General features: G+C 42.7%; 1 protein-coding gene across 1 annotated transcript in view; it reads right to left on the reverse strand.

Annotated features, from left to right (window-relative positions):
• RGS6 (regulator of G protein signaling 6) overlaps positions 1-27773 on the reverse strand; it is a 278796-nt gene that overhangs the window by 59543 nt on the left and 191480 nt on the right. The window contains exons 4-8 of the mRNA XM_074149708.1: positions 11388-11438; positions 9861-9967; positions 7521-7572; positions 4724-4788; positions 1634-1710 (exon numbers count right to left, since the gene is read on the reverse strand). Of these exons, the coding sequence (XP_074005809.1) occupies positions 1634-1710; positions 4724-4788; positions 7521-7572; positions 9861-9967; positions 11388-11438 (352 nt within the window). The remainder of the gene's footprint in view (positions 1-1633; positions 1711-4723; positions 4789-7520; positions 7573-9860; positions 9968-11387; positions 11439-27773) is intronic.

Genomic DNA, 27773 nt, shown 5'->3' on the forward strand with positions numbered 1-27773 from the left:
TGATGTTTGCTCCAATGTGTCAAAAGAGATTTTCCTATTAAGGTAGGAAATTTATTTTAACCTCTGCTTTTTTACCTGGTGGCGGAAACATATTTAGATGCTCTGTGGCTGCAGTTTTTGAGTCATGTTGGAAGAGCAATGGAAATTGTGTGTGCAAATGAAGACACGGAAGGTGAAGCAGAACTTGATAAGCAGAAGGAATGTTTTTGGGTATTTTTGTTTGGTTTTCCTTTCTAGATCATTCAGGGCTGTGAATCATCCTGTGAGTTCCAGCCCTGCCTTGTTGGAAAACTGAAGACTGAACCACCACATAAACTGGGAACCAAGAAGCTGAAACTAGCCAGCAAAAAAAGTTGATAGTGGCCAGTCCATGCTTACGTTTCAAAGAAAACATAATGGAGAAAATATGAATAAGCAACAGTGTTCACATAAAGAATCTGATATTTACATTTTTTATTAGATAATAACTGTATGCTGTAGACGGAATGCAGAATCTTGTTTTGACTTAAGGTTGGGTTTTGTTTTGTTTTTTTTACCTTGGCAATAAACTAAAAGTACAATTGCTATCATAACTTCTAATTTTCTCTTCCAAACAGAACACTGGCATTCTGGTCAGGAAAAAAAAAAATCCCTTAATTACCTTGTAATTTAGAGGATAATTACTACATACTTAAATAGTGCATAATTACAATATTATTAAGCAAAGAATTAATCAAAATTCCAAAGAGTTAATCAAAGATAGAGACATATACCTCAGCCACACCCTCAAGAAATTATGTTCCTTAACTTTTCAGCATCTAATGCTGAAAGTGCAAATTCTTTCTAGTGGTACAGTGTCAGTACTGGTGTTCTCATGCACCACCTTCACTAACCTTTTCATTTTATAGGTGACAACTACATGCATGAAACAGACATGTAGGGGTATAGGCACCCTGGACCATACCCGTTTTGCAGCAATAATGAAACAAATCAAAACATTAAGAGGCTTCAAACCGTTTTCACAAAGGGAAATGAGAAAAAAAAAAAAAAAAAGTAGATTTCAATTATGGGCAGAGAATAGGAAAAACCCAAAATCTGAGTAAGTTTTATGTAAGCAGTACCCCATTTTCCACACTAAGTTAGTAGCACAAGTCGGACTGCACAGAGTAGAGGTACAATGGAGTCAACCAGGGATTGGTACAAAGGAGAAAACCAAATCCAGTCTACTGTAAATACCACCCTTATAATAACTTTAAAGTGGCAGTACTTTTAAATTAAGAAATACTTTGAAAGCATAGAGTAATACAGATAGGTGCTACGGTTCTGTTCTTTTCATTTATACAAAACAAAAACACTACACAAAAGTAGAAGCAGAACAGGCAAGTGAATTGCCCAAGCTCCCATGGTGGATCCAGTTTCAGGAGCTCCTGAGCAACATTTCCATGTACAGATAGTTATATGCATCTTTCAAATTCTGGCACAAATGTTCAGAATTGGCTCTCTATTGTTTCTAGTCTGCTGGTGATTAAAATTCACCAACACCTTCTGAGCTTGGTCGCAGTAAAGACTTTGACAGAGAAATTTTACCTTTACAGAATCCCCTCCCTTCACAGCTCTAAATGTTAGTGCAGTTTAGTGCTCCAGGATTACTCACTTCACTTGGGCCTCAGCTTGCATGAAGATGAATTCCCACTTTCTTGCAAACGCTCTCTGAAGTCTTGCTAAGTTTTCCTGACAAAAGATGAAAATAGTAAGAACAATCAATCCCTGTAATGATAACTACTGCTTAAGAGCACAGTTAGCATGTCAGCTGTTTATTTTATTCCTTTTTTTTTTTTTTTTTTTTTTTAAAGCTGGAAAACTCAAGACATGGAAGTAGGTGTTGGTTTCAGCTGAACTATGCTGCAGGCAAAACAAGGCTGTAAAACCTCCTTTCGGGCTCTAGCCCCCATAGCTGCAGCCAAGAAGGCCCTGTCAGGGAGAAGTCATGGAGTGTGATGAACACAGCCTGAGCTCTGCTATGGAAACAGTGATGGACTTGTTCCCAAAAGATAACACTGAGAAGCTTTGCGAAGCTGACGACTTTCATTTCTGATAGCAGATGGCTGCCACCTGCACGTTTCCCTCTCATCCCCACTTTCCCTCCCTCCCTCCCCCCACCACTCTCTTCTCTTTGGGCTTTTGCTAAGGTGCAAAGCCTGAGCATCCCTTGCTTTGCTCAGTCCTGCTCACCGCCGAGAGCACCACGCAGCTGCACAGCACTGAAGGCTGGGGATTGCCAGGATGATTCATAAAAGGAAATAGCTTGTTTGTCTGAACAATGAACATCACTAACTGCAAAGACTGGGTCCAGATGCAGCCTCGCTCTACATCTGAAGTAAGAGCTCTGGTCCAGACCCATGACAGAGAGCGCTGTGATCTGAATGTTTGGAGGTGGATGTGACTTCATCACAGCTCAAGGTCAAACTCGGGACATGGCCAGAATTTCAGTCTCAAATGGCACCCCGAAGTCACATATCCACACCCATCCCGACCAGGAGGCCTAGGAGACCATTCACCTGATGCTCTTCTCCAATACAGCTGGTTCAACTGTTGCAAATTTTCACTGAAATGAACACTAGTAATTCTACTGCTGTTCTTTTTATATCTATTACCTTTATTGCAAGAAAGCACTTAAGTGCATGTATTTCAATGCTAGAAGAAACCTTCCTACTATTTAAAGTCTTGTATAACACAAGGCATAAAGCTTGGCCCTGTTACCACCAAGTCCATGTAAGAGTTTCAGCCCGTATACATGGAAGAAAACAGTTTAAGCAAATGATTTACAGCTGTGCTGAACTGTGATGATTTTCTTAACTGTGGCTACAAGGAAGAACTACTTGTAATTATCTACAAAAACAATTTTTTGTGGGTTCCTCTTTTTTAATTTTATTTTAAATTATGTTCACATGTGCCCTCTGGAATAAATATGCTGAAGTCAATGAAACATCACCAATTGAAGCAGTATTTGAATTGTGCTTATGTTTGGTCAATTATAAACAAAATGGAATGCAATTATGCAAGCTTAATCATATCATCAAGACCCCTACTCTACCAGTATAATGTGGGGCTGGGGATTGTCTATGAATGCTGCAAGTAGAATCTAAAAATGAGAAGACATCCCCTGAGACGCCTGGGAGAGATTTTCTTTGCTTCTCCATAGGCATCAGCACTGACCTGGAGTTTCCATTCTCATACTACACCTCCAAAAATGTGTACAAAATACCCAGGGCTCCTTCCCACTCCTGTTTCTCTCACTTATGCTCAGCTTACATCTCCATTGCTGGAGCTGCTTCAGTTCCCATAATGATGAGGAAGAGTCGGTGCCATTCTTATCTGATTGTCTCTAATTAAGTTCGAATGCAGAAGCAATCTCTAATTGTGCAATGCAATATTCACAAGAAAAATGAGAGGCTGCCAAGATCTAATTATTTGCCATCACCGGAGCACTGCTACTCTCAGTAGACAACGATGTGCAAAAGTACTTAGCCATAGCCTCCGCTGCATGTGTGTGGGAGTGTGTGCGCTGCTGAACAGCCTTTTGTTGCTTTATGATAGATCTTTAGAGTACTTACAGTTAATTGGTTGGCTGTGAGCAATTTTAATGGTTTTAATAATGAAATCAACAATATGCAGAAGAGAAAACTCAGCAAAAGGATATGTAAGTGCATGCAGATTATTATATTCCTTCCTTTTTGCCTGTACTTCAAGATTAGAACTCTTGGGAACTCCAGATGCATTTCCAGGGTGGACTGGGTAAGTGGTGATTTTTGCATGCTCTTCACTGAAAGGACAAAATGGCATGTATATACATCCACGTGCACAAAAGTCCCAAAATGTGGAAGGCAAGGAAGAAGGAAAAAGTCTATACTTGGAAAAAAAAAACCCTAAAATATATGCAATATAAATGTTTTCAATTGTAATAAACACAGAAGTTTACGAGAACCAACTTCGTAAACAACCCCTCCAACAAAAACTCCACATTTGAAATTCACCTGTTACACTGTTGAGCTAGTAAACAAAACAAAAAAAAAGTCAATATAATAGAAAGAAAAGTTCAGCTGGTCAGAACATTACACTCACACCAGCTCTGCCCCTCCTGCCTCCATCTTCCCACTCCTCTCCACCCAAACCCTGCACAATCGGAAGCCAAGGTTGAGGATATTTTTATGGAAAATCATTTCATAACAGCTTGAGTAATCGTTTTTATGTGGCATATTGAAAACAGTGCAACTCTAATATCTGAAAACTTTCCTTTTAAGGTCTGTAACTAGATGGGTCATCAGCAATTTAATTGCCCAATAATGCACCTGAAAGCCATTGTTTTGTGTGTTAATATCTGCTGTATAAACCAGGAACTGTTAACTGCACCTGAAAGCCATCATTTTTGTGTGTTAATATCTGCTATATAAACCAGGAACTGTTAACTGGAAAGAGGAAACCAATGTAAACTTCTGTGTAATTTCCCCAATCTTGGAGGGCTGGCTGTACAGCAGACGCTTTAATTGGAGATGCTGCAAAGCCAGGGACATTTCCCAATCATGTTCCTCATGTTGTCTCCAGATCAACTTCAACACAATTTTGACAACTGAAAAAAAAAGACACAGTGAAGGCTGACCCCAAGGCACAAACTGGCAGCATTCAATTGGCAAGCAAATCTCTCCCCGTGCCCCTCAGCTTTAAACTCGAGCAGCAGTGTACCTACGGCTTCATAATCCGCCAGCTCCAGCCTGGCTTTGTTCTGCATCGTCCGTTTGCAAAGATAGATGGCTAAAGGGAGAAACAGAACGGAAAACAACCACAGACAGATTATTAGTACGAGATCTTAAAAAAGAAAAAAAAGTGGTCCATGCACTGTTTGTTCTCATCAGAAAGCAACATGAGGCAAGGAATGAGAGGGCTGAATACCCAGCTGACATTACCCACTAGTAATCTCGGAGGCCATATGCATCTGGGACATCTCATTTAAAAGTGCTGAGAGTAGGTGCCAGGACCTAACAAGATGTCTGAGGAAGGCACAATTGCTTCTGGGGCTGGTAAAAGATTTAGCATTAGCAACCTGTTCCCCTTAGCACTTTGGGAATGTGCCTGCCAAAGTGAGCAACCCTGCACTTCTCTTCCCCTTTTTGTTTAAAAAATTAAAAAAGAAAATCAGGATACTGAAATGAAACCAGAAATGCAGGCCAGATCTTAAAAGTAGGATCTGAGCATTTTTTTCACATGCTTCATCCACTTACTCTACACGTTTCAACCTGCTAAGAAAAGCCTTCTCGCATCTCACCATAGGCAGAAACTGATGTGGTTTGGGATTCTGGGGCTCACGATGAGCCCAGTGCATGACACCAAACCAGTCCCAGGCTGGCTGCGGGGAAAGCCTCAGCTGGACTGCCAGCTCACCCCATTTCCATCACAGGATGGAACACCAGGTCCCCAGCACACCCTGGGTACACAGCAGGTCAGAACCAGGTAAGAGAGGTGCCCAGTGCTCTCATTTTGGCATGGATTTAGATGTGAATTTTAGAGCTTCCTTCTGTTTTGCCCTCTCTCATGCTGCAGGGCCAGGGACTTATTGTCCAACAGCACACTAAACTGGAGCCAAGCAGGAGGCAAAGCATCATCAACATAAAACTGCAAGAAATCTTTTTATGAAAAATTTGGCTTTTCGTTGAAAACCATGGGGTTTTGGTTTCCTGATAAATACAATTTTCTGACACCTTCATAGATGTTTGCCATTGAAAACCTATTCTTCTATTTAAAAATATACATAAAAAAACATGCTACTCTTATAATTATACTCTGTGCTATTCTTGTAATTCTAACCTTCACATAACGCATGGTAACCAGAGCCTATCAGTTCACGTATATGTATATTTATACATCTCAAGAGCAGTTTCATCTGTAAGCCATTTACAACACCAAATAAAGCGAGAGTCAGTCATCGCACAGTATTTCTTCATGCGAGGCAGTGACCTGCCATTAGCAAGTTAGTTCCTGTCCTGTGAGCGGATCCATGCAAATAGAGAAAGTATGAAGAGCTGCTGGGATTTCAGTTTTATTTGGGTCTACTGCTAGTTTGGGATTAATTCCTGGGAAGAACTCCATCTGTACAGACCTCTGATATGCAGAGACTGATTATAAGCATATGTTAGAGATTTCTGGGGCAGATGAAAATCTGTCAACTACAGGGCTCAGAGCTAATGCAGTTGCAGCTTGTCCAGCTGTGGGTCAGCTCACATAGGGCTTTATTTTGAGGTGTACTGTTCCACTCAGCGCTCTTGCACAACAATTTGACTGCAAAACCAGTTATTTATCAGGTACTATAGGAAGAAACAGAACTTCCCTCTTCAGGTTGTTATTCTGATATTTACAGAACACACATCTGGCACGGTTCAGGGTTATATATGGTGCCCATAAAATCTGGAAATTATTTTGCATATAATGAATAGCATCATGTTTTCTCCTAAGCAGTTCCCTCACTGGGACAAGCACATAAGTCTATGCTAGCTTCCCCGCAGATGAGGGCTGCAAATGAACTATCATATGACAGACACCATTGCAGGCTACTTCTCCACCCCAGCAAATGATTTCCAGAATCCATAATGATGAATAATTATTGCTGGGGAAAGAAAAAAACAAAACAACACAACCCTGATTATTCAGGGAGGAGTTCTAAACTGATCTTAGATTATGAGATATTTCAAAAGAAGCACTTCCAGAAGCTCCTGCTTTATGAGCACACACAGGGATTCGCTTCCTCTTCCAATGCCACACCAGGATGCAACAATTGATTTTATCCTTTAACTGTGAAAGAAGTGCAGTTCTGGAAGAGACAGCAACATTGCAGGCAGACAGCTAAAGATAACAACACTGACATATTTTCTTTATGTATTATCACTGTCTGCAGGCACTCACATGTTTAACACACCATGTTGCAGTTTATTAACTCATAGACCATGCTCAGTCTTCTCTTTTTTGCCAGCTGTCAGCTGGTAATTTAAAAAAAATGGGAAAAATAAGTCCGATGTCATATATCAAAGAACTTTAACTATAGGTTGCTGTCAGTTATATACTGGTTTATTGATCAGCCAGATGAGTGCCCAGATGAGGTAAGTCTTTATTGATCAACATATCAGATTCAACTACAGATCAGAGTACATTCTCCCACAAAAGCAACACTGGTATTATTTAAGATTCCCAGGGAGCAGTATTCTGCTTGCCATAAATCCTGCTGAAATGAACAGAGCTATGGGAGAATGAAGGTAACGGTAGGTAAAACCCTGGCCCCACTGAACTCGATGGCTACAGCTCCACGGGCTTGAGACACCTGGGATTTTGCTTCATGTATTTGAGAAGGGCACAAGTCTGCCTCTGATGCTGCAGTCTGACAAGAAATTTTGCTGATGAAGGCTTTAGATGGCCAACAGTAATTATTTTACAGACAATTTTTTTCCATCACAAACTTTCTGTACTAACTTTCTACAATGAAGTAATTATACTCTCACCATAATCTGTGTTTTCTGGCTCCCAGCAGTTTGAAGGCCAAAAGTATGGTGCCTAAGAAAAAACATACACATTTTTGTAATTTAAGAGATGAAAAACAATTCAGATACAGAAAAACATTACAAGTACAAAAAGAAGAACCACAAATTCTATGGCCCAGTCTCTGCCCTGAGGGGAAACACTGCCATAGATCTCAGTAAATGTAAGGAAGCTTTTCCAGGAAGGTATCACCTTTAGTGTTCCTCACTGCAGGTAAATAGAGATGCTGTAATACAAGCATCTCTTGAGGAGGATGTCCATTATCCTGATGACATTTTAGACACTGTTGCCAACTCATCTGAATGTGGACCTCTTACCATCTACCCCAGAACTTCCTCTTTTGCCAGGAATTCACAGTCACCCAGAATTGGTTTGTTTTTTTTTTTTATTTTTTTTTTAGGAGCATGAGAAACCTCATGGCATTTTAGATATGCTACACACCACTTGCTTTTTTGGAGCCGCTACCAGGTTGGTTGGCAGCCTATAAAACAATTTACTTTTTAAATATAACAGATGGCAGAGGTCAAAATTCAGCTGATTAGAGTTGTTCCGAAAGCAGAAGTCCTGCTAAGCTTACTGCTTTTGTTTTCTATCCAGGTCTGCATACTGCAGTTGCTACAATTAATTACAAGATATTACCTACACATGGCTGAATTTCAGTTTTAACATGAATGAAAAATAATGTCCCTGTGATCACACAAATTACAAAATGTGGTTTTGTGTTACTGATGTAATGACACAAATGGGCACAGGACGTCACACACACAAAGACTATTCCTTGCACCAAAGCATAGTGAGAAAACATGGAGGGATCAAACGATACAGGGTTCAATGCTCCTCACTGATATATATCTTATGAACTTCACAACATGATGAGCTACTGTTCAAAAGATGGACTGATGTTGAGGTAGAAAGTGGCAAGAAGAGAGTAATGGAAAAGAAAAATTATTCTATCAGGTTATTTTTACAGAAAAAGGCTGAGGAGAACTGTTGTAGGAAATGAAAACAGGCAAAGAATAAGCAAAAGTTGTAGGAAAAGATATGGGAAAGAAAAGCCAATAAGCAGTCAAGACAATTTGATGATGTGGTTTACACAGGCTTAAAATACCAAAAAGAAATTATATTATACTCTGCTTTTGAAATCTAGCTCCTAGGAGCTGCATAGGACAACTTCTTACAGTGCCATTCTTTTAATATAGACAGAAATACAAACTAAATGGACAATCAGTATGACCCCTGCTTCTGTCAAGTTTTGCATGACAGGAGGAATGGGACTTTCAGAAAAGCAAGGGAACTGTCATGAAAAATCTTAGCCTGAATGATGCCAGGTAACCAGAAGATGGGGAGAGAGAAGGGGAGGTCTGTGATCTCCCGGGCTTCTTTGTTCACCGTGCCGTTGGTCTCATGTGATAATACAATACCACATCAGCTGTAGGACAGTGAGCACAAGCAGCTGCAACACCAGATGCAAAGAGGTCAACAGGCTTTTCAATACCAACTAAATACGAGAAAACAAATGTAAAGGAGAAACAGGGGGATGAACAGAAGAGAGGTCACAGGAAAGATAAGGGAGCTGGCTGGGATGGTGTAACAGAAAAACACAAATTCAACCAGCAGGATTAGGCAGTAGGATTCCAGGTTTGAACTTATTCCTTCTTCTAAAGTTATACAATCTGCCCAAAAGGAGTTGTTGCAGCACAAAGACCCAGTTATCTAGAAGGTTGATAGAAGCAGTTTTTGGAAAGGGCATGGAACTCAAGTGCAGGATGCTTTAAAAATTCCTCACATCTGGAGGCACAGGGACACTGAGGGATACAGATGACTGCCAAGGTTACAAATCGTCTGTAAAAGAGCCAAAGCCTGGTGTGGGAGGGGGCAAGCTTCAATCTGTAGCAAAAAGAGGATAAAAAACTTGAATTTTCTGCTATGCCAGAGCTCGAATGTCCAACTCCAAAGTTTGCCCTCGTCCATTTTGCACAGGAGGGTGGCTACCCAATTCTGTGCCATGGTTGGAAAATGAAAGTAATTTTCTTTCTCCTGGTTTTGTTCAACTCCGACTACAACAGTGTTGAAATCACATATCAAAAATAATCACAGGACCTATCAGTTCATTTATGTAAAAACTGTGTCGGAAAGTAGAAAAAAAGTAGATCTCTATGAAGGGATAAGGCCTCTACCAAGATAGCCTCAATCCCTGTCTTCATAGACCTAATGGGTGCTTAGCGACAAAAAGCGGGTGATTCCAGCAGTATTATTGCAGGGACAGTAGAAGGGGCCACAAGGAAGGCAGAGGGCTCACCAACCTGGAAACGATAGAATGTCCCATCATCTTTCAGGGTAAGGACATGGTCTGAGATCGGAAAGACATATCCCTGTGCAGCGATAAGACTTCCCAAGTGTATTGCTTCCCCTGTGAAAGAGAGAAAACAGCAGGGATACGTCAGGAAGACACGCACAGCAGACTCTTCTGCTTTCAGCAGCAGCCCTGGCGATGACTCGCGTGAAGACTTGGAGCACACGTGTCTCTCTGTACCCATACTGCATCCTGAAACCTCCCAACCAAACCACACAAAGCAGGAGAGGAGAAATCAGCCTCACAGTACAGATGAAACACTGCTCAAGTGTTTAACCTGCTGGTTTTATGTTTGCAAAATGTCACATGCTAGTTCAGCTCTAGAGTCTGAAATTCAATTCAAAGCACATTATCCACCACAGGTGACAGCTGACAGAAGCCTGTTCCATCAGTGAACCCCACTTGCCTCCATCAAATCCAACAAACACATGCAACACCAGCTCATTAGCAGGATGTTTACTCATAATGACAAATCCTGACACTGCAGCACTGCCATTTGTTAGAAGAAATGGTGCTGAGGTAAAGGGGAGCGTGTATCCAACAACCGTCAGGGCAGGCTGCACCACCGCAGAGGTACATCTGCACAGATTTTGCAGCCCATGTCAGCTGTGAAAAGCTGCATCAACTTTCTCAGAGTTGCAAAATACACATCAGCTGCTCATGTACCCCCAGGAGGATAATAAAGCTACTGTCTGTAGCTGAAATTCGTATTTGGGACTTGACTGGACTCATGAGAAGGGATGTGTGTATAGAGATGCCCTGGGTGAGACAACACTGCCTCTATCTCTGCTTTTACATGGTTACAGTAGACAGCAGAAACAAACCGGGAGGAAAGATGCTGGATCTTTTCCCATTTCAGAAATGGAAAAGAAACTTCTGGACCTGCAGATCTTTCCTTTTTTTTCCCCAGTCTTTCTTTTCCCAATAGTTCTTAACTGTGTCAAAATAATTTTGGTTTCACTGAAGAGTGAACTATTTGAACTGGACCCATACACTGATCACCATTTATGGCTGATTATCCATTTATCTATCTGCTGCGACAAACTAGAAGCCATCATCTGATCCCACAATGGTGTCTGTGTCATCCTTGGCCAGTATGTCCTGTAAGTCATGGCTACCTTTCTCCACATAATGAAAACCTGTCACTGCCTTTGCCTGCTTAACCACACACCTCTACCAACTTCTTTTCTAAGTCTGGGAACAACCTTAAAATCAATGAGGCTTTGTTAGGGAGCAACAATTTCACAGACAGGTTAAGACTCCTACAAAGTGCTCTCTCTGTTGCAGTGTAAGGCATTAGACTTAATTAAGGTGTTGATTTCTATCTCCTTCCCTCCTCCTTCCTTCCAATGCTTAAATCAACCTTGTGGTTCTACCAGCGTTTTAGACCACAGCAAAATAGTATCTACTGTCTAATGGCACACACAATACAGATGGAGTAGCTGCTCCTCCCCAGCTGTGGTCACGGTCACCTTACCTGGATCCTCAATGCTGAGGTTCTTCATAAGCCACTGCACAATATCAGCACCTTAAAAAAAAAAAAGTGAAGAAAGCATTAAACACTGAGACCACAGGGTCTGAGCGCCCTAAAAAGAAGTAACCTTGAGATAGATACGATATAACTGATGTGAATTTTATTCCCTTTTCATTTTTAATTCCTCTGAGGTTTCAGAATGTTTTTCCTTCTTGTGTCACACTCTAATTATATAGTTATTGACAGGTCCTAACTCCCAAGAAGGATTCTGTGTGATAGGAGCCTTGATATGCTTTAACTCAGATATTACTCTAATGGTTCCATGTAACTTTCTCACAGCTGCTTCTCTCTCCCCTCAGCATACAGGGAGTTATGTTTCTGCAGGCACTAGCTGGCAAGGAGATGAAGGAGCATTTACTGTCACCTTGCCCCTGTTAATGTCAGAGGCAATAATCTAAAAGTACAGAACCGAGTTATCAGTCCAAAAAAGACAGAGGAAAGTCTTGCTTATGTCACGCTTATAAATAGCATAAAGATCTGCAGGATTGATCCTCTGCGTGTATACAACCTCTCTGTTGCTCACATGGAAATCACAGAAGTATAAAACTTGTTGCTGCTCAGTAGAAGCTAAGGCCTTTTAACAAAATACAGCATGACAGGGCAGCAAAATTTAGTTAAACCCCATGTTCAGAAACTTAAGCTTAAAATGAAACATAATGGTGTGTACAAGTCAGCTAACATGACTTGTCCAAAGTCAAAGTCAATCAGCAAAGGCACTTGGAGGCAATTTAGCAAGTCCATGCCAAGTCATGGCAGCTTGCGGCACAACGTAATGATGCCGTGTCTGGAAGCAGACCTAACACCAAGCCCTTCCCAGCATACGGTCAATTTGTTGAGAAATATTTGCATTCATACACAGTAGGCTAATAGCCCCAGTAATACTTCATGCTACACTTTGTGAGATAACAGTTGAAGACAGCATACAAGAAGGAACTGATCAACCATATGGTTCAGACATACTAAACAAACCCCAGAGGACCTTATTTGCATGGAACACTTCTGAGTTCAGACATGGTGGGTACTTTAAGAAACTGCATAAGCCACATGATGCCTGTTCCAGAAAAGGTCTGAAGAACATTTTGCTTTCTACAGGCCCAGAGCATCCCCACATCCTCACAAACTTTAAATACAATGAAGGCCAGGAGTCACAAGTACAATGTGCCACAGAGAGAGAGGTAACAGGCACTGATAGTGTCCCAGGTCCCTGCATTATCTTCAGGTGTGAGTGACTCTCCCATACAGGTGAAATTCCCACTAGAAATGTGGGTTCTACCCCACGCAGAAGGGGACAGCAGCTCGTCCTCCCCCTGACAATGCAAGTTAACCCACAACTCCACAAGGAGCACCAGAAAGCCCTCTCCAGGCAGGCTTCAGTGGCAAGGAGGAATATGGACCTGACCCTCCGCTTCCTCCACCCAAGACAGGTGAAAGAATTTACTTGTCCCCAACAGGCAATCCACAGAGCTCCTGAAGATCAGGGAAGCATCTGCTTTCACTTAAATACTGGGCAAACAGATGTGACCAACAAGCAGCAGCTGGGCATTGTCTCAGTCTGCCCTGTAGGTATCAACAAACCAGATACTAAAGCACCGATCTCACAAGCTGGTACTCTCAGCTCTGCAGTCACTCTCCATACCTCCCAACTCCACCTAAGAGCAGTTTAAACTGCCACTATCCTACTTGGAAAGTTATTCCAGAATGCTTTTTTTTTTTTTTAATAGATAGAACTCTTTTTGTAACTTCCCAGCCTAAGTTTATTATGCAGTTTGTATGCATTTGATATCATACCTGTATTATAATTTAACGGAAAGAATTATTCATCCTTGATAGTTCCTCCTAAGTGTTTCTACACAGGGTTGACACATTGCCTCCCTACCTCCATTTCACCCACCCAACCAAACTCTTTTAATCTCCTCTTGAAATGGTCTCTCCCTCTACTTTACCATTCAGCAACTTTTCAAATTTAAATTCCATTTCTTTGCACTGGGGTCACCAGAACTGCAGGCAGTACCTTGCAGAACATCTAACCAATGCCTCTGGCAATGGTGCGAGCACTTTCCTGTCTCTATTGAAACCAGGTTACCAGGTGCATCCTCAAGTCACATTATTTTTTTGAGAATAGTGAATTTATTCAGAAAAAGATGTCTGAGGGATCCAAAACTACCTGCCAGATGAGAACACCTTTAGTGAACAGTGCCAGCTGAATAACATATAGGGAAAATGTCCAGAGCCAGTAAATACTGTTTTGGCAAGTTTGTTAATAAAATATTCTATTTTATAAACATGGATGTTCCCTTTTGCCTTTTACAAAACAAAAATATCCTAAAGATAGGACAAAACATTTGAGGTTAGAAAGCCATTCAAGAAGACTCAAACTGAACTGCTTCTGTATTGTTAGAAACAAAATCAAACCTCACAAAATGCTGTCTTTGTTCAAGCTAAACCAGAATATTTCTCATTTTTTTTGTTCATCCCCCAAACTAAAAAGTCCACCATTTCTCCTGATTTTGGTCTCAGATTACAGGCTTGCCATAATCTCTTAGGCATGGTATTGCCAAGTGACGTGACAGCTGGTATCTGAAAATCATCTAGAGTAGTGCATTGCTTTGCTCAAGGGAGGTGAAGTGCCTTCTGCACAATCCCTCTCCAGATATACAGGAATACTTAATGCAGGATTCAGTCCCACTCCATTTTTACACAGTATGATCATGTCCCCAGCTCTACACCTCTTTTGAGGAATCTATTCAATTTTCATCAAACTACAATGAAAAATGCAAGTAATGCTGAAATAAAGCATTCCCGCATCTTTCTTTCCCCTGCTATTAAGATTAAAAAAGAAAGATTTCGAGGGGTGAGTAAACTGAAGGCACCGACTCAACCAGAACTCCTGTGATCAGCCCAGCCACTCCAGAATATAAGCAGCACTCGAGATCGGGGATTTTAATTTGTCTCTGTTGAAAACATGAAGTAATTCCTGAATGTTGCCAAGAGCCTGGAAGATTTTATAGCTGTTCTCCAGTTGTCCTGCGGCAGACAGATTATCTTTCTGCTGAGTTTGCTGAACCATTATTTATCACCTGCCAAGACTGATTACTCACCCTCGGGACAATGACAAGTCTTTCCTTCCTCTGTTAATTACTGTCATCATTAATAGCCATGTCACTAATTAATATTCAATCATAATGAAAACTCTTTACTGCCATCTCCCACACCACCTTCAGTTTTTAGGGTTACCCTCACATGTAGGCTTTGCCTCTGTTTGCGGCTGTTTCTATCACCACAACCTACTTCTGCCCAACCAGAAACACTATTTATGCCCTTCTTCAAACGAGAAAATTCAAATTTATCCGTATAAGACATGGTGAAGATTTGAGTGAATTTTTACAAGGCTCGACTCTGTCAAACCAAGACACAGATAACTTTATCCATAAGTTTTCCAGAAAACTTCATCTTAACCTCTCCTGTAGGTTAAGCCTGACAGACACTCCTCGCATAACTCACCTTCCCCAAAAGAACTTTTCTTGCTGATTTTCAGATTTCACAGTTCACAAGCTCTTTCAGAGCACACCCAAGGGAAACCCTTGACCCTGACATGTTTCCACTAAACACTAATAGGGCATCTGAGATCTTCTGAAAACAAATAGTTGGGTGTGTTTTCATAATAGAAAATGTTGCTGGATCAGGGTAGAGGAATGGCTCCCACCTCCTGTGTGCTCCCCTCCATACATCTACATTTCCTCTGAGTCAGTATGCTCAGTTCAAGGAGAGTCAACAGTCTGTGAACATCCATTTCCTCCTCACCTATAATGATATATATCTTTTTTGCTTTAGGCTCTTCTTTGAAGCTGAACTAGATCAAGTTGCTTGATACCAACAGAACAGTTGTATTTCTATGCTCAAGCAGATTCACAATGACCATTTATCCAGCTACATGGTTTAGAGACAGACCAGCAGTTTTACATTTCTTGCTATTTTCTCCATTTTCTGTTCAGCCTCAGTAATCCCATAATAGTAGCTAGTGTTCTCAGAAGGCCATTGCCTGTCAACATGACAAATGAGTGGCCAGCCATGGAAAGATAAATTTCAGAAGGTGCGAGGCCATCGGCAAGATGCAGTTAATGAGGTAAGTCACCACCACTGTATTTGGCACCTTTTCTACTCAACCTAAGTTGTTCTACCTCTTCCAGAAAATCCAGGACTTGTTTGGAACATGTAGAGCCACCTATAATCAGGTTCACTCACCTTCTACGTACCGTGTGCAATGGCAAAGGCAGACAGAACACCATACTTTCCTCCAGCAATTTCTAAAGACGTGTGGCTGGTTCTGGGCAAAGTAGCCAGGACCACTGGGGTCTGCTTGTCATCCAGTGGCCTGGGCATGTCCCTGACAAGGCATACATATGTACGAACACACAACCACATATGAAAATAAAAAACACAATAGTATTTCTGACACTTCAGCAAACACGTGCATCTTTATGTTTCTTCTTAGGCCTGATAAGACAACTACATTTTTTGATGAGGGTCCTATGGTAGCAGAGCTGGTAACCACTGCTGAGCGGAGCTCCATGGTGGTATGACATGGGACATCTCATGTTACCCAGGTGTGGCACCAGTGACCAAGGACTAAAGCCTGTCCTTTCTCACAGGGGTTGCTGAGCTGAGCCCTGACTGCTGGAGGCCATCCAGCAACTACAGCCAACGAGGTGGGATGCTTTGGATCTCAGACTGTTCACAGCCTCACATTGCACTGACAAATACTAACACTGAAGAAAACGAGGTCTTAAAAAAATTTAAAAAATACTGTCTGATCATATTATGAAAGAATTTGTCATATATACATCTCTACAGGAACAGACGCAAGATTGCTTCATTATTTCCTCTTTTTCCAGTATTAGTGTAACCCTAATATTTTCTGAATGTAGTTTAATGATTTTTAAAAAAATATTAAATACTTTTGCATAGTAGTTGCTTTGGGGGTTTTGTGTGTGATGGGTTTTTTTTGGTTTGGTTTTTTTTTTCCAAATTTTTATAAGATGAATATGAAAAATGTGAAACCTTCAGCTCCTTCCTAGACCTTATCTGCACACTCCATGACACACTCTCTGGGCAAACAAGCTATGTGCCTAGACTCTGTTGTCAGTCACCTCCAAACCCAAGGTTCAGACACCATTTTGATGAAAAGGTGAAAATGTGTTCTCCTTCCTGTTGCTTATTCTTGAAAACAGATGAACCCATTTTAGCAACAAATGTTCCAAACAATTTGCTCCTGGACTCAGGCCAATCTTATAATATTTCTATCAGAAAAGCAAGACTGAAAAAACCCAATAATCACAAGCAGTCAAAATGACTCATAAGAATACATGCATAGGTGTATGAGCAGCCACTCAAGCTGCTTTCTACCCTGCCAAACACCGCAATCACGCTATTAAATGGTAATAATGTGTTTTGGTCCCCCCAAACAGCACTGGTTTCTTGGTAAATCTAGGACAAAAAGGTTAATTGATTATCCACACTTTTACCACTGGGCTTACAAAAATAAACAAATGAACATCATCCACAATAAAGGGCAAAATGATTTCATACAAAATTTCTCAGGACCTCCAGGACTCCCTGCCACTATTTTTCTTACACAGAGCCCCCCACTGACTCCCAGAGTGATTTCAGCTAAGTTGGAAGCACAGACTTATGCTCACAGGAGGGATTTCATGCAAAGTGCCTTTTTTTTTTTTTTTTTTTATTTGGGGTGGGGGGGGGAGATAAAAATCTAGGTCTATCCCTGTATTCTGTTACAAATATTGGGGAAGCACCTTATAGAATTTGCCTACAATAAGCACATAAATAAATACCAATGACAACTAAAAATAAAATCTCAGCAGTTGACTCAGAAAATGTGGTAATTGCAGCTCTCCTCTATCAGCATGTGGTAATTGCACCACTCAGTGTCAGCAAGGAGCATCATCAAAGCTACAACAGCTTAGAGCTTCTAGCAATAGCAATTTTCCTTTACATTATATTCACTTTAAATCTTGTTTGTGAATTATTAACAATCACCAGCAGCAGGAGTGTTACCCCTTTTGATCAAAGCTGCCAAAGTTTCTAAGGAGTCTTTTTGTTCATCATAACTTTTGAGTGCTTGAATTTACAATTTACTTTTCTTGTAACGAAAAATTTGAAAATAGAATATTTTATGTGAAGTAAGGATGATGCTTGGTGGAAGGCGGAAAGCAGCACACAGAGCTAAGTTGCACGTGAGCATTCCAGGATGATAAAAACAATGACAAGGACAGAATATTTGTAAATTTAATGGGTTCAAAAATCTCTGATCCTCTGCCTTTTCCTGACAACAGCATGGGTTATTTATCACAGTGTTTGGGCTGATATGACATTCCAACCATTTCTTCATCTGTCCTCTGTCTCCTTTACTGTTATCTACAGAAAGCTGTTCAGTATGATTGCCCATTTATACCAAATGTTGCTATTTCAGGGACGAGTCCATATAAATACTAATCATTGGGATTTGTATGTTGCTCTTGAACTTAGGAAGCATACTGTACCTCTCTTGCATGAGTCTCTGCTTCTACGTAAGCAAAACTATCACAGATTTATCAAAAGCCTATTAAGATTAACAACTCTGATGTTTGACTCCGGCACATTCTTGTCCCTGACACCAGGCCCTGAAGCAAAATTAACAGCAAATCTATTCATAAATTCTTTCACAAAGGGGAATAATGACCCAGACTCGTGGCTGCACTGCAAGGTGTAGAGAGACACTTGTGGTGTTGGGAGAGTGACAGAAGATAACCTTCCAAGGAGAGAGACAATGCCACGGGCTCCTGTAGTCATGGTAGGGAAAGAAGATGAGCAGCTGAGGGCATCGGCTCAGGGAACGAGACACCAGAGTCGCAGAGCTGATTGTGTGCTCTAATTAGGAACTGAACAGGAATTTCTACCAACTGAGTGCTAACGTGCTTTGAAATAGCTTACAAAGTAATGGGCTGCAAATTCACAATTTAACCGTCAGCACTGCAGTGTAAATTCGATCTTTGTCTCCAATATGTATTGCTCACATAACCCGCACACACACAATCCCTCCTGCCTGCATTTTAAATATAGATGGATATGAAAGAGGAAAGACAGAGATTTGGATTTTCAAAATCCAAACTCCTCATGTACTTTCACCCTGTTAGTAGCTCCTTCTCCTGAACTGCTAGTTGGAGTGACTTTTGCCTTCTCAAATGGGCCAGACTACCAAAGCACATGCATCCCCTATGATGCAGACCCATAGAGGGAAACTTTCGTAAGGCAGGAATCAATAAATGACCAGACAAATCAGCGCAGATCTATGTGTGGGCTAATTTACCCATGTAACAAAGATAAATTAGATTGCAAGATCTCAGAGCTAGAATCATAGAATTTCCTAGGTTGGAAGGGACCTTTAAAATCATCTAGTCCAACCATCAACCTAACTCTGATAAAAACCATCACTAAACCATGTCTCTAAGCACTATGTCTACCCATCTTTTAAATACCTGCAGGGATGGTGCCTCAACTCCTTCCCTGGTAATGCTTAGTAAACCTTTCAGTGTAAAAATTCTTCCTAATATCCAATTTGAACCTCCCCTGGTGCAAGATATCACGGCCATACTGCTTTCATTACAACGCTGCCCATCTGAAAATAGTTCAGGGAGCTTTCCATGGTGTGAAAGTCAGTAGCAGAAGACATAGCCAAAGACAGGCTTCTGGCTTGCAACACCCTCCCATCAACACCATTTAAAAGCAGGCAGCCAGCACTGAGGAGAAGGAGGATGCCACTAGCTGAGCCTCCTGGATTTAAAATGATTGTTCTACAGTGGCATTAGAAAGGCTGAGCTGGCAAACCTCTTAATGGACACACAGTTAATCCCAGTGAGAGAGGTCTGCCAGCACAGCTTAAACCAGGTCCCCAACTGGAAAAAAGCAATACTGCCAAAAGGTCTTTTTCCAGTTGACCTGCACCAACATAAAGCATTTGGTGGTATGCCAGCCCCAGCCTTGCTCCTGCTCTGCTTCGGCAGAGCCATGGCACATTGTCCCAGCCCTCGCACCTGAGACTCAGCTGATAGACCCAAGAAGACGCACACACTCCAGAACCCAGAATATATGATACCCCCCTGCCGTGCCATACCCCCTTGCCCTTGCTTCGCTTGGCTAGAGTTTGGCCTGCTCTGATTTAAGAGACATACTGCGCGACCTGTGCCCAAATCTTGTTCTCTCCTCAAATGCAGCTCTGAACAAACTGCTGTCATGACAAGTGCGGGAGGAAACGGCAAAAGAAAACAAATGAACAATCCCACACTTTGCGTCGTTCAAACCTGTACACGTTCCTCCTGTAACACCCACAGAAGAGGAGCACGTTGCCTTGAGAGCCATCATAAAGGCACACGAGAGGCAGCAAAACCATACCTTCCAGTCCCAGCCTCCCAGCAGCAATAGTTAATGACGTTCAGTAGTAGCATTGGAACTTACCTCCTTTTACAAACCCCCAAGAATTGCAGATCTACCTTTACACCTGCAATTGATCATAAATTTACAGTCGCTTTTCAGGCTGCTCTGCTGTGGCATTACTCAGACTACTGAAGTGGCTCGTACAGCTCCGCCGCTTGGCTCCCTGCCATACAGTAGTATTTAAACGCTGCTCCTCGCACTGTCAAAACGATTCAGCAGCTAAACGGCAAGGGAAGCAACTCCGAGCACTGCTGGAGCCGGAGCTTTTGAAGATTCTCGTGTCAGATCTTGTTAGGGCTGAAACATTTTTACTGCTACGCAATTCACGCACACAGTCTTTAAATCAAAGGCAATCTTTCTGTTATTTCAATCATATATATTAGCATTTTCAATAGCAAATTTTCTTCTCCAGAAAAGAGGAAGATCAATAAAATGTGGAAGGCGACTGTGTATTTCAGCATGTGACTATCAGGTCACTTCACACTGCGTCCTCGTTCACAGAGCGGGTTTCAAAGGCTGTCACATCAAGGTCCTCCTCACCCTCACCAGTGCTGTAACAGTTTCCCTGCAAATGTGTAAATGTCACCGACTGGTGCAAGACAGTAAAGTGTTCTGAAAGCTGCAGCATTTTAATGATTTTGCCACAATTTATATTTACTAGGATATCCGACCCTGTAATCCTCACCTACGCCGGGCTGCTATCAATTTCCACAGTAATTCTCTTTGCAGAATCACTCAAATTTTTAAATCTCCTCAAGAGCTCTGGCCACAACAGATCTCTCTCACAAGATCACACACTTCCATGTTAACTGCAGCAGAACTATTGTCTGTTCTATTACAGAAAAGGATAATTAGCATCATTAGGCCAATCGCATCCTGGGCTGCATCAAGAGATGCACTGCCAGCAGATCCAGAGAAGTGATTCTGCCACTTTACACTGCTCTGGTGAGACCTCACCTGGAGTACTGTGTGCAGGTCTGGAGCCCTCAATATAAGAAGGACATGGACCTGATAGAGGGGGTCCAGAGGAGGCCCACAAAAATGATCAGGGGGTTGGAGCACCTCTGCTACAAGGACAGGCTGAGGGAGCTGGGGTTGTTCAGCCTGGAGAAGAGGAGGCTCCGGGGAGACCTCATAGCAGCCTTCCAGTACCTGAGGGGGGGCCTACAGGAAGGGTGGAGACAGTCTGTTTACAAAGGCCGGCAATGACAGAACAAGGGGTAATGGCGTTAAACTGGAAAAAAGCAGATTTACATTAAGCATTAGGAATAAGTTCTTTACCATGAGGGTGGTGGAGCACTGGAATAGGTTGCCAAGGGAGGTGGTTGAGGCCCTTTCCCTGGAGACATTCAAGGTGAGGCTCGACAAGGCCCTGGGCAACCTGGTCTAGTTGGGGGTGTCCCCGCTGACTGTGGGGGGGGTCAGATTAGATGACCTTTGAGGGTCCCTTCCGGCCCAGATGATTCTATGTTCATCTAACTCTTTGAGAAACCAACCTCATTCTGACATGTGGCTACTCTTTTCCCGCTTACTCTTCAGGAAAGATTGAGCCCCACACTCAGTGTTTGCAGGGATGCAGTAACAGTCACATTACCTGGAAAATCAAATAACCTGACATCTGGAGCTCTTTCCCCTCCAGGATTTCGTTGTCCTGAAAATGAAATAATCGGCATTGTACAGATTTTTTTCCCCCCTTCTCCCTGCTAGGCCTTTCAGTCACATACAGCGCAGGGTGCACTGGAGTGCAAGTTGGCCGCGCTGGAGCTCTGTACTGGTGCACCAGTCAATCAGGGACAATTCTCCAGTGAGATTAAGGTTGCACATATAATTTATTTTAGCCAAGAGTAACACCAGATGAATTACGATCATACAGCAATTACTGACAGTGTACTTACTGCCATATTAAACGGGGAGACAGTATTGGCACTAACATTAGATGCCGTATTTTAAACACGGCTCCTTAAACAGTATGTAAAAGGTGCTTATACTGGCAAGGAGCAGCTGATTTTGCTGGCAAAAGCTTGTTCTTGCATTTCAAATTTAGGCAGCATACATATCAGTGAGAATTTTACATGTGCAGAACAACTTCACGATAACACTGAAACAATCAACAAGCACAAATCTGTTAGCATTCATAATTAACAAGTTCAAAATAGGTAAGTTATTTGTTCTTTATTATATTTGATGGATCTCATAGGGCTGTGCATAGTGACAGAAGCCGTAAAAACAACAATCAGCTTCTCTTAAATACCTACATACTAAAATTGTGTTTCCTGTCTGGTAAATACTCCAAGCTAATTTTATCAAATAAACTCTGAAAGTAAGAAGCATTTTAAAAAGCTATAAGCTGCATTAAATATGTAACATTCAGTTTAAACAACTGAATCTACTGTCAAAACACCATGTAGCTTAGAACTGCAAAATATCTGTCTATATGATTTTTAGAAGGCATTTTTGTTGCCATACTGAGACAGAGGGAATCTAGTAAAATATTTTCCTTTCTTTTTTCCTCCTCCAAGAATTTGCAGACCAATGTTTTATTTACTTCCTTTCCATGTAAGTATAGGTTTGGACTTGGAAAAGCTGATGGCCTGCTCCGAAGCAGCGGCGATTTCAGAGAGCCCTGAAGGTGGGATGGGCTCAGGGCAGACATGGCTGCGTATCTGGTTGTCACCGAGGCAGGAGCACAAAGCACAGCCTCCATAAAGCCATCCATCACGCAGCAAGGACCAGCCTTGTTCAAAATAGCTCCTCTGAGAAGTTTGTGGTGCAATGCCCCCAACAGCAGTGGGACAAACCAGACAGTGCTGCTGCTTTTCTATTTCCATCCAACAACATCTCGGTCTGAGGTCCAGCAGCTTCACTCACTGCCTTCTGGAAGCCTCACGAGGGAGAGAGAAAGTTGTCGACTGTTGCCGTTGTCTCCTTACAAAACCCTGTCTGGTATAGCACTCCGGAAACAGTGACACTGGGCACATCAGCCCTTTTGCAAACTCTGAATTCAGCCGCGTCCCGGCGAGCACGGCAGGAACAGCCTCGGATCTCACAGTGTTTCCTCAGCCTGGGCAAATTTGCACAAAACAGCCTTATAACGCAGTGAAACACACTCTGGCACTTTTCAGTTTCTAAATAAGTAAAAACTCAAAATCCTCGCTGTGTACATCAAAAGCTTTTTTTAAACCCAGCAACACTGCATTCTGTAAGGTCTTGGGAAATACTTTAACTCATCAGATGTTTTGCCATGACAGGGGAGAAAACTCTTTTAAGAGTTTCAGAGAACAGAATTTCAAAAGCAATTGGAGAAACTAGAACTATGTGAATATTTTAACAAAAAAACCTTCCTGTAAATATTAAAATTTAAAAAAAACCACCATACTAAAAGCAAATGCATTTCACTTGTCCTCACAGGACTCTTTGTATTTGCTTTCCAGTAATAGCAACCTTTTCACATTTATATTGTAATATCCTCAGGGTCCCGCCAGTGAGTGCTGCGCAAACACAGAGTTAGTGCCCTGCCTCCTGCTTTCATTACAGCAGCACGCGGACTGACTGGAGTGCCAGAGCAACAGTTTTTTGGAGAGCGGTAATGGAAAGCAAATGCTAGTTTTGTAGATGTGAGCATATCTGCTGGAAGCCCACGCTAAATGTCCTGGGCACTGACCACAGACCAGGGACTACATCACATGGATTTTATGGTAAATCAACGCTTCTTAAAATAAAAAGAAATTTTCCCAGGATTACAAACGTTCTTAGAATCATAGAATCATTTAGGCTGGAAAAGACCTTTGTGATCATTGACTCTAACCATAAACCAACATTTGTCTTGAAACAAAAAGGATTGTGCCAGAGGTCTCACTGGGGACAAAAAAGATAGGAAAAAAAACCCCAATCAAACCAAAAACCAACCCCACAATCCTATGGCCACCAGCTGAATTACCCTACACTAGTAATTCAATAAAGCCACTTCAAATACTTTCAAGATCACATTCTCCCTTAAAAGACATATTGCCCCTTCCCTCCTGTCCTGGTTTGAAGTAAAACCGAACCAATTTTCTGTTCTGTAACTTTACATCCTATCTAGGCCTCCTCTAACTCTCTGAAAGTAACAGCATATTGTGGAGAAAACTGCTCGTTCTCAGAATAAGACCAATGTTTGTGCTCCATGCCAAGGAATGGTATGCAGAGAGGCCCTTGCTTATATTTATTGCTATAACAACCGAGGTCAGCCAATTTCGTTATTTGCCCCTTAGAGGGTCGGAAACAGAAAAAACGTAGAGGGGTCACATCGGTGGGGAGGAGTGGACAGGAGAGGTGACCCAAACCTGACCAACTGGGGTATTCCATCCCATCTGCCCCATGCTCAGTATAAAAGCTGAGGGATCAAAGGGTCAGCCCCCTTCCTGCAATGGCCGACGTCCAGAGAGGACTCTGTCTGTTCATCTGCCTTTGATCCCGATCCGTGTGTTCCTGACTCCAGAACTGGAATCCAGTTCCCATTTGTCACCGAGTCCAGTCTGGGACTTCCCCAGTGCCTGCCGGTGACGTGACTGTCATCCTGGGAGCTTGATACGGTTTTGTATCTATTTCATTATTTTCTTCTTTATTTTTATTTTAATATTAATTCTTCATTAAAGTAGTTTAGTTCATTCTAAACATTTGAATCTCCTTATCTCTTTCTCCTCCTCTCTCCTCTTTTTGGGGGGGGAGAAGGGGATGGAAGGGCCATCTGTCGGTCTGGTTTTGGTAAATTCGGCCGAAACCACAACACCTTCTTTCACCTTTTTGCCCCTTCTCCCTCCTCCTTGCCCCAAACCCCTGGGAGGTGCAGCTCACCCAGCATCACCAGCCTTCACAGGCCTCCCCATGGGAAAGAAACGGCGCTGGGGCTGCCTGCCCGCCCGCCCGCCCGCCGCCTGGGTCGCCTCCGGCTGGCGACAGGGGCCGGGCAGGGGCGGCGAGGGGACCGGGCAGGGCCGGCGAGGGGACCGGGCAGGCAGTCCCCCGGTCGGCCGGCAGGTGGCGCTGTTGCCCAGGCAATAGGAGGCAGCGGCGCAGCGGCTGGCCCCGGCCCCGGCCCCCCAAGCCCAGCCGGGGACGGGCGGCAGCACGCGGGCGGGCAGGATGGGCAGCTCCCCGGTAGCCAGTGGCCACCGGCCCTCCTCTGGGTACAGCCCAGGCTCCTCGGGCCCGACCCGGTGCCAGTTTGCCGGACGGTGCAAGGGGGAGGCTGGGAAATCAGGTGGAGCCCACTCACGATCTCAAGGTGTTACTGATTTTACAGATAGTGCCAGCAAACGCGGACTCAGGCCCTCTCCCTGCCCGGGAAAAAACACCAGAGAGAGAGAGAGAGAAACAACTTCTCCGCTAAAATCACTCACAGGGTATAAGAGAAGCGAGACAAAAAGGTCCCAATAAATCAACACGCAGAATTACAACATCACAGTAAAATACAACCCATCGGGTTGTATCTGAGAACAGGCGTGGAAAGGCAGGGGGAGGAAAGGCCTTGTCTATCTTCTGTTTATTTTTCACTTTCAGCCCAGGATCACGCATTCATGAGGCACACGCTCAGGTGTGCGACGCTCCTGGTTTTTCCTCAATGAGTCGTCAGCCTCTCGCACCAACAGTCCCAGAAGAAGATGGTGACAGAGCAAACATGGTGCTCCAATCACCCCATCATCCGCCAGGGAGAGCCATGGAGTGGTGGCCGATGCCCATCCCATCCCAGCCAGCTCACCAGCCTCCTCCCACAGTAAAGTTAGGTACATGCAAAAATATCTGTGAGACCTGGTGGGAACGCTGAGCTTTTCCACTGCACTATAGACCTTGTCTTTTCTAAATGTATTCACTGTTTGGCATCAGGGATGTCCAAGCTTCAGTTAATGGTACATTGCTGTAGGGCTTTGGAAAGAACATATAATGTTCCTGCAGGTCAATTATATGGCTGAGAATAATATTCAGTTATCTCTCAGCAGGGTTGCAAAGATTAATGAATTGATATTTATCTAGCACTTTGAAAACATAAAACACCATACAACTTCATAGCGTGTTGAACATTAATACTAATTCCTGCCAGTGGAGTTCCCTGGGCCTACTCTCCCATGCAGAGTTTCTCCTCTGTAAATGTTCATTTCTGGTTTTACTTTCACAGGCTGAAACCTGTCAGTGCTTTGCAAATTTTACTAGCATTATGCTAGCATTGTGCCCAAATGCTAGATGCTTTGCCCAAAGAGCAAACCACAGCAGGTCTCAAGGTGGGTAACTCAGAATATTGTTTCCAACCTGAGAGAACAAATTGAAAGGGCAATATTTACATTCTCTTGCCAGTTTACTCGCAGACTGCCTTGTACAAACATGCTCTACCACAAGGCCAGGCAAATTTGAAACCAAGATCCCTATCAAGTAACTTTATCTTGACAAGATATTACTCAGCATTTGTTCAGTACTGGGCAGGTCCCTTTTGTAGGGCTCACAGATACTAAGCTCATTCAGTCAAGGACCGTGTCCTTTATTTGACCCATTCTTCTTACAACACTGCACAGCTTCAGTGCTCCAGTCCCACACAATCAGCTCACACAGCTTCACGCCATGACTGTGGCTACTCATGCTGTAAACTTTAAGCAAAAGCTGCCAGATTATGGCTAAAGCAGCAACTTGCTGCCAGGAGCTGGTCTGATGAGAGGAGAAGAGATTAAAGCAAGAGCCTATATTTTCTTCTGGAAGTCAGGAGGGTCTTTCTATGCATTTAAATTTGAAAACAATGAGAGGTATGTCACAGATGTGGGGATTACAGCCTTATGATAAAGTGCAGTACAGCATGACAAATTATTGACCCACTTCTTAAAGAAGTGTTTCTCACACCAGTTTCACCTCATCTTCCTCCAAGACACCCTTCCAGGATCTAACATTGCAAGCCACAATTAGCATCTCCAGCTTTCCCTCCCTGTCTCATTGAAAAGAAAAACCTTTGTTCAAGTTACACCTACAAAACCCCAGAACGCTGGTCCAGCCAAATGACACTGTTTCTGCCAGAGATGCTTTTGATATTGTGACTAACTCTCCTTAGATTTAGACCTGGACCTCACAAGTACCTGGCTTAACAGGTACAGCTGGTCTTGTGAGGCTCCCCTGAAGATATCAGTTCCCAGTAAACAACAAGCACATAGATACATCAGTCAAAACCAATATCACAGAAGCCTCAGAAAAATACAGAAAAGCCAACAGACTTCAGGCCTCACCAGTAGACCATAAACAGATCAAAGAATCACAAAAAATTTACAGAGTTTAACGTGGTTAACTGTTCTCCTGCTCTTCCTCCAGCCCACAGGAAACAGAACTGTGGCCCCCAATCTAGACAGGTAAGCCAAGGGAGAACAGATTTATCCCTTGTTTGAAACGTAAAGACAAAATTATAAGAATGTGTTTTTATTTCACAACCATTTCAGATTTAAATTTGCAGAAAACTGGCTGATTCAGGATATGCAATCAAGTGCAGGAAGCAGAACAGTGACAGCAAAGCAGAAAAGCACACAACAGGCTTACCATGGGCAATGAAAAAGCAGTTTTCAAACATCTGCGGATGCTCAGGAGCTAGACAGTTGTTGGTAATACCCATCTGAAGCACTACTTGCAGGGATGGCCAGTTTATACCTTTTGGGCCACATGGCACTCCTGAGGGGTTCAAGTGAGGTTCCCACCCTTGCACAGCAGCTTCCAGTCACCCGAATCCCTGAATGCAGGAGAAAGATGGACTGCCATCGGAGCCAGCATGGGCAAGTGGGTACCATGGGAGGCCATGGGCACCTCCACCTGCTAATCACTCTTCCAACTCCTACGCTTCTG

The sequence above is a fragment of the Numenius arquata genome, chromosome 6 (assembly GCF_964106895.1).
Source record: "Numenius arquata chromosome 6, bNumArq3.hap1.1, whole genome shotgun sequence".
Lineage (NCBI taxonomy): Eukaryota > Metazoa > Chordata > Aves > Charadriiformes > Scolopacidae > Numenius > Numenius arquata.